Genomic DNA, 7,860 nt, shown 5'->3' with positions numbered 1-7,860 from the left:
AGAGAAACATCATTAATAACTGTACTAATGTTCCACTACAATTGTAGAAGACAGAGAAACATCGTTAATAACTGTACCAATGTTCCACTACAATAGTAGAAGACAGAGAAACATCATTAATAACTGTACCAATGTTCCACTACAATAGTAGAAGACAGAGAAACATCATTAATAACTGTACCAATGTTCCACTACAATAGTAGAAGACAGAGAAACATCATTAATAACTATCAATCTTGCATTAAGAAAGAAGACAAGGGAAAATCATTAATAACTGTATCAATCTTGCACTTAAACAGTATAAAAGAAAGAAACATCATTAATAACTGTATCAATCTTGCATTAAGATAGTAGAAGACAGAGAAATATCTTTAGTAACTGCTATCAGTTTTCCACTACCATAGTAGAAGACAGAGAAACATCATTAATAACTGTCATCAGTCTTCCACTACAATAGTCGAAAACAGAGAAACATCTTTAGTAACTACCACCAGCCTTGCACTGGGATAGTAAAAGATGGAGATTCATCAGTAGTAACTACCATCATTCTTGAATTTGTATAGTAGAAGACAAGGAAACAGTATTAACCCTATAACAACAGGCATCTTTTACAGAAAATAGCTCAAGGTTTTTAGACTTAAATTCAAAATTTGATTAATATACTTTTTATTTATGTTATTTCAATTAGTATAGCATAAAATATTTGCTTATAATCTATATTTTAATATTATATAAGTTTTAAGTTTTTAATTTTATATGGCAATGTTTAAAAAATTCCTGAATTTTCCCTAGTGTGACATTTTCTCTGTGCATCTTTTCTTCTATATTTTATCCACCACCCCTCCAATAAGTGTGAAATTAAATGTAAATTACTCACTATAAAATTGTTATTGCTCAGACTATCCATAATTTTTAAAGCCTTCAATTTTGTTTGGTTACAGAGGTATCAAATAGAAAATCAGACCCCTCTTGCCACACCCACTTGTCACATCATCTCTTTCAGCATTTGTTAATAGTTCTCTCTTACATTTAATCCTATATTATCTGTAACAGATAGAAAGCCAAGGTTTTCATCTATCAAATAACATATTGTATAACGTTGTTTTCTGAAAGGAAAATTCTAAATTTTACTGTTAGTTCAAGCTTCATTCCCATGGAAAAATTAACAACTAGCTTGGATGAATTTGTAACCGCTCGCATAGTTAGAAGGCCAGAAAAATTGTGAGTTAGGGAACATTGTCTACTTTTTTGCATGTTATCAGTCTATGTTCTTTGAGTTTGTATACACAGTTGTACACATTAAGTATCTATACTGTAACTTTTAATGCAGTATGTGTATCTTCACAAAATTTGGAAAACTTTCAGTAAAGATCACAAGTCTTTTGTACACAAAAAATCAGATTTTTAATGAAGTATTTTAACTACAGGCATGCTTGTGAAAATATTGAGTGTTTCGTTGCTAGTCCGAGTGCAAAGTGATTTTCATATTATAATTAAAAACTAGTCTTCGTCCCAAAAATCTCAAATATTATTTGTGTAATCTCTAAAACCTCGTAAATAGATTTCAAATGTTTGTTTTCAGTAAAACTTCATATTTTGTCTGTTATTTTCTTTACCCTAACTATACAGGGTCTGTTAATTTGACCAACCTTGTAACCATAAAAAAATTAGGAAATAAATATAAATTATGCTTTTTTTTCGTTCTAAAATGACTACACATTATAACACAAAAACACAATTGTTTAGTCTAAATAGCTTAAATTTCATAACATTGTACATTTATATATATTTATCATATTGACCTTTCAGTTGTGCCTGGCTAACATTATACAAATTGCAATGACAAGGCGCATGTGCACTCATGTTACGGTTTCCAAGAATATAAGACTGGTCTTTACAAAGTGACCTGTCTTGGCTGTGTTTTAGTGGATTAGTATTTTGTAAAATACAGTCACATTTTAATTATTATACATAATATATGTATATACATTATTACTGTTTACAAATAAGTTCTTAATCTTCTTTTTCTTAAAACACAGAACAGTAAATAAATAAATAATTATTTCTTCTGGTTACAACCATTGTACTCATTTGCTGCTTGCCGTAGGTTGCTAAGCCTTATCAAATTTTGCACATGGAGGATGTGAAACGAAATAATATTTTTTAGGTTTTATATATACATTTGATTTCACCAAAAAATCATAAATTACTATATCAATAGCACAGAATTCCACTATAATTTATCAAGCTTAGTAATTAAGCTGTATTAAGCTATATTCATGATGTTCTTACAATGCTTAGTGAGACACGCTTGAGCTTTTCTCTGTCTAAGAGTTTGCTGATTTGTTTTTGTTCTTCTCTTTGTTTATCCTCCCTCTGGAGACTGCCATGAAGAACATTTACTGTTTGGTCAGTTCCATATAACAGTGCAAGAGCCTCAAGAGCTGCTTCACTTTTACCAGTACCTGCCAAATTTACCACCACTGGTTCTAGTCTTTAAAAATCTCACTGTCTTCTTTTTGAATCTGTATTTTGTATTCATTTTTAGACGATATGTACCTCTTCTTTTGGTCTGACAATTCATTTTCAATGTTCTTAGAATCTTCTTACATTTTTCTACATTCATAAAAGCACAGAATCAACTAAATACAAGTCTACACACCCTTGTCAGAAGCACACCACTAATAAACTTGTCAATTTTATTGCTGGTACACTGCAGTTCTTCTTAGTGGTAGAGTTAAAAGATTTTCAAGATCTAATGGCAGCTATGGATTCTCAGTATATTCTTCCCAGTTGCAAGCATATGTCCACAACAAGTGGCCCATGGTATGATTTCAGGCTCATACAAACATTTACCTACTCAGAGTCTGTGCCAGAGGGTCATACAATTGCATAATGAAATGATGCCTGAGTTTGCAAAGCTGTGTGCAATAGCTCTATGTATAGCTGTTACAAGGGTTGAGTGTGAAAAGTTTCAGTGCCCAAAATAGAATAAAAAACAAATACAGATGTTAATTGAAAGCAGAAACTCTAGACAGTTTTTTGAATATTCAATGAGTAATATTCAGTTATCAAATTATGATCAAGTTAGAGTAGTCATGGCTTTGTCAACCATATATGCCTAGGGCTAAGAAGCCAAAGAAGTGCTTCAGCTCCCATAGGAGTTGTTGAACAACTACAATATATTAGTGTAACATGTAAATATGTTATAGATGTTAATGCAGTTTAACATGTAAATATGTGAAAGTGTTTGAAGTTAAACAGTTAAAGTTCTTTGTAATCACATATAGGAAGTGTTGGAATCTTTTAAATCTAGTCACAGTTCAGGGTATGTTATTTAGCTGAGCCAGAAATGTAAAAAACTTAAACACAAGAAGTGCAAAGATACTAGTCAGTTATAAACTCAGATATTCATATTCATTCAGCTGTGATGTAAAGACTTAAGCAAGTCATATCAGATTTTGAGCAGGCTAGTCAAACTACACAGACCAGTACAAAATTTAACGTAAATTACTCATTATAATGTTGTCATCGCTCAGGCAAAGCATAATTTTCTTAGCCTTTAATTCTGTTTGGTTACATAGCCATCAAATAAAAATTCAGACCTTTCTTGTCACATCCACTCTTTCAGGATTTGTCAATAGTTCTCCCAATAGTAAGCCAAGGTTTTTGTTTATCAAATGACAAATTATATTACATTGTTTTCTGTACAGCAAAGTATTAATTTCTCTTTCAGTACAAGCTTTGTTTGCACAAAGCTTGTACTGAAAGAGAAATTAATGTGCTTTGGATGTGATAATGACAGTCTAGAAATTTGATGAGTACAAAAGTTGATATTTTCTCTTTCAATATTAAGTATTCAGTAAATCATTCAGCAAATACAAATACTATGCCATTGAATTTGAATATAAATACTTTAATTTTCCTTACCAAAGTATTTGAATACAAGTATGAATACTTCCAAAGCTGTATTTGAATGCATTTAAATACAAATACCAAATATGAATATCCCATGTCTGTATATCTGTAGAATGGTGTCAGTAAGAAATCATATCTCAGACATGATGGTTAGAGTGAGAAATCATACACCTTAATTGATAGATAGAGTCAGTGAGAAATATACCCTAAATGATGGGTATAATCAGTTAGAATTTGTATATCCTACATCATAATTACAGTCAGTGAGAAATCATACATGATACTTGGAGTGAGTGACAAATAACAGAATGTATTTTGTAAAAGAAGCAGCTTTAAAACACTCATACCTTTGATTTCCAATGCCTTCCACTCTTTCTATACTTTGTGGATCTCGTTCAGTTTGACCTTTCTTAAAAACTTGAGCCAATTCCTGTAAAAAGCATAGAAAATTGACATAATGCAACAAATCAGAAATACTTGTGGTATAGCCTTACATTAATAAAATAACTAAACTGTTACAAACATCAGTATTTTAGATATTGTAAATTTTAGTACAAAGGCATACCTCTGTAGATGTTTTTAAACTTTTTAGTAGTATAATCAATCAATGTAGAACACTTTCTGTAACAAGATTAAAAATAAAGTTTATACACAGAGCTCTAGATACGATTTTAGCTCAATGAGTATTTACTCCCTGAAATCCAACTCAATGCTGAAAAGCAAAATTTCAATGAGTATTTAAAATAATCCACCTTTTTTCTCCTTAAGGTACAAATTCTTCTTACATATAGGTAGTGGCCAAAAAAATGGAAATACCAATGTAAAGTCACTTAATAGGGTGTTGGACCACCATGTGCAGCCAGTATGGCCTGTATTCACCATGGCATAGAGTCTACTAGCGTTTTGAATTCTGCAGGAGGAATGCGACACCACTCTTCCAGGAAAAAGTCATTCAACTCGTGTCTAGTTGATGGAAGTGGAAAATACTGTCTTTGGCATCGTTCCAGAATATCCCATATATGCTTGATTGGGTTCAGATCTGATATTCATGATGTTCTTACAATGCTTAGTGAGACACCTAGCATAAATGACACTAGCATCACTGTCTTATATTCTGAAAAGTATTTGTGCAAACTAGGGTAGTAGTATATTTCTCTTCTGCAAAGTTTGAAAGGGGAACCAGGGCTGAGTTATAACTCTCATACACAGCTTCAACAACATTTTTAAACCCAAGCCATCTTATGCTACGTGGCTCTTTTATTGTAAGTTCAGACTCACCTAACAGTTTTTGAAGTCTGTTGAGTTTTGAGGTACGGTTACTTGACCCACTCATGAAATAATACAAAGAATTAAAATTATCTCTTAAAGTCTTGAGAGTGTCCAGCTTTATAATTGAAACTATCACAGCTAAGTTTAGGTTATGGGCAATACAATGGGTTTGTACTGCAAAGGGGGAGTACTTTGATTTCATATGCACACCAACATCTGTCTTTTTACCTGTCATTGTTGATGCACCATCTGTTGCTAGAGAAACTGTCTTAGCTGTGTCAAGCCCGAGGTTGGTGAGGCATTTTATCAGGTGACTGACAGTGGTGTGAGCTTTTCCATCCTCCGTGGCTACATTTGTTAAAAACTTTGTTACTGCTTCACATACCTTATACATACTGATAAATGTTTCTGTATTGGTAAATCTGTGCTTTCATCTTTCTTTGTTGCATATGTCTCGGATAAAATGATTTCTTCTATAAGTGACCTCTGGATAACTTATACATGACTGTATATCATAGCTTAAATTCTTATATTTGATATTTGCTCCATTCAAGTTTTGTAACTCAAGTAAACTGTTGACTTTATTAGATGGCAACACCTCCTTTGATACATAAAAGATTGTACAAAACAATTTACTGTCATCATCTGATACAGAGATTGAATTATCTTCCTTGTCAACATCACTGTCATACATTTTACTTGTCTCCAGATTCCTTCAGTAAACCTTCCTCTGCCTGCTGGTGTTCTGAAGACAGCCCATGCCTCTCAATACTGCTCTTTTGAATATTAGGTGATCCTTCATTCGCCCATATGCTTCTCACTTTTCTCTCTATGCAAATGCTGCACTTCAGTCTCTTATCTACCCTCTCACCAACCACCACTACCCATGAAATTTTTTTCTTTCTAGACTGAATGGTCTTTTCAGAAACTGTAGTTCCAGAGTGTTTCTTTGCTGTTTGATCACCAAGTTCAGTGCAAGAAATGACGAGATCATATATGATTTTGCAAACAATCCTTGCACTGTTTACAGTTTCATCATCTCGAGTGAAATATTTGTATGATGAACTCATATTTGTCACGTAATTCTTCTTAAATTGTTCTGGTTCTACACTAAACTGTCAATTATAGAACATTTTTGTCATCCATGTATCATGAGTGCTTGATAAAGTCAATAATAATCAATAAGCTTTTGCTGACTCGGATTGCAGTACGCATCCTTATCTAGAGCTCTGTAAGCAGTAAGTAATTGAAAATATGAGGGGTTTCTTCTTGACATGAAAATACATGTATTATAAAGAGACATGAGACATGGTGTAGTGTTTTTTTGAAACATTATAACTTTTTGCCAAACTGATTTAGTGTTGCTCTAAAGGCACACACAGACCTATTACATTTTTTATAGATGTGTTTCCATATTTTCAATTGATCACTCTTTATGCTCTTATAAATTTATACACTGTTTAATAAGAAAAACATGTTATACAGACCTCTTTTGTTAGTAGTTGAGCCCTTTTGTTAACTGGCTTGTGACCCCTACAAATAGAGAAAGAAACCATTAAAATATTTCTGTTTCAATAATCCATAAGAAAAATAAACTTTATTCTCACCTCCATGAAACTACTGTGTGTCACGTTGTGCTTGATTTCTTGAAATAGGAGGAGTCATAAAAGCCAAAATGCATTTTCCCATCATAAATCATTTCTGAATGTGTCATGGTTTAGTAGACTATGGTGATTCTCTACTTTAAATCTCCTGATGTGTCATGGTTTAGTAGACTATGGTGATTCTCTAACTTAAATCTTCCTACTGTATCATGGTTGTGTAGACTATGGTGATTCTCTACTTTAAATCTTCCTGCTGTGTCATGGTTTAGTAGACTATGGTGATTCTCTACTTTAAATCTTTCCTGCTGTATCATGGTTGTGTAGACTATTATGATTCTCTACCTTAAATCTCCTGATGTGTCATGGTTTAGTAGACTATTGTGATTCTCTAACTTAAATCTTCCTGCTGTATTATGGTTTAGTAGACTATGGTGATTCTCTACTTTAAATCTTTCCTGCTGTATCATGGTTGTGTAGACTATTATGATTCTCTACCTTAAATCTCCTGATGTGTCATGGTTTAGTAGACTATTGTGATTCTCTACCTTAAATCTTCCTGCTGTATCATGGTTTAGTAGACTATGGTCATTCTCTACCTTAAATCTTCCTGCTGTGTCATGGTTGTGTAGACTATGGTGATTCTCTACATTAAATCTCCTGATGTGTCATGGTTGAGTAGACTATTGTAATTCTCTACCTTAAATCTCCTGATGTGTCATGGTTGAGTAGACTATGGTGATTCTCTACTTTAAATCTTCCTGCTGTGTCATGGTTGTGTAAACTATGGTGATTCTCTACCTTAAATCTCCCGATGTGTCATGGTTGAGTGGAATATTGTAATTCTCTACCTTAAATCTCCTGATGTGTCATGGTTGAGTAGACTATTGTGATTCTCTACCTTAAATCTCCTGATGTGTCATGGTTGAGTGGAATATTGTAATTCTCTAACTTAAATCTTCCTGCTGTATCATGGTTTAGTAGACTATGGTGATTCTCTAACTTAAATCTTCCTGCTGTATCATGGGTTAGTAGACTATGGTGATTCTCTATACTTAAATCTTCCTGCTGT

At 32.9% G+C, this 7,860-nt stretch overlaps 1 protein-coding gene across 4 annotated transcripts in view; it reads right to left on the bottom strand.

The window, feature by feature from the left end:
* Nucleotides 1–7,860, bottom strand: part of LOC106469251 (multiple myeloma tumor-associated protein 2 homolog) — a 25,386-nt gene that overhangs the window by 5,001 nt on the left and 12,525 nt on the right. For all 4 annotated transcript variants that reach the window (XM_013929724.2, XM_013929726.2, XM_013929727.2 and 1 more), the window contains exons 4-5: nucleotides 6,675–6,720; nucleotides 4,266–4,348 (exon numbers count right to left, since the gene is read on the bottom strand). In XM_013929724.2, the coding sequence (XP_013785178.1) occupies nucleotides 4,266–4,348; nucleotides 6,675–6,720 (129 nt within the window). The remainder of the gene's footprint in view (nucleotides 1–4,265; nucleotides 4,349–6,674; nucleotides 6,721–7,860) is intronic.

Source organism: Limulus polyphemus, unplaced genomic scaffold (genome assembly GCF_000517525.1).
Source record: "Limulus polyphemus unplaced genomic scaffold, Limulus_polyphemus-2.1.2 Scaffold3377, whole genome shotgun sequence".
NCBI lineage: Eukaryota > Metazoa > Arthropoda > Merostomata > Xiphosura > Limulidae > Limulus > Limulus polyphemus.
This window is presented reverse-complemented; position numbering and strand designations above follow the sequence as displayed.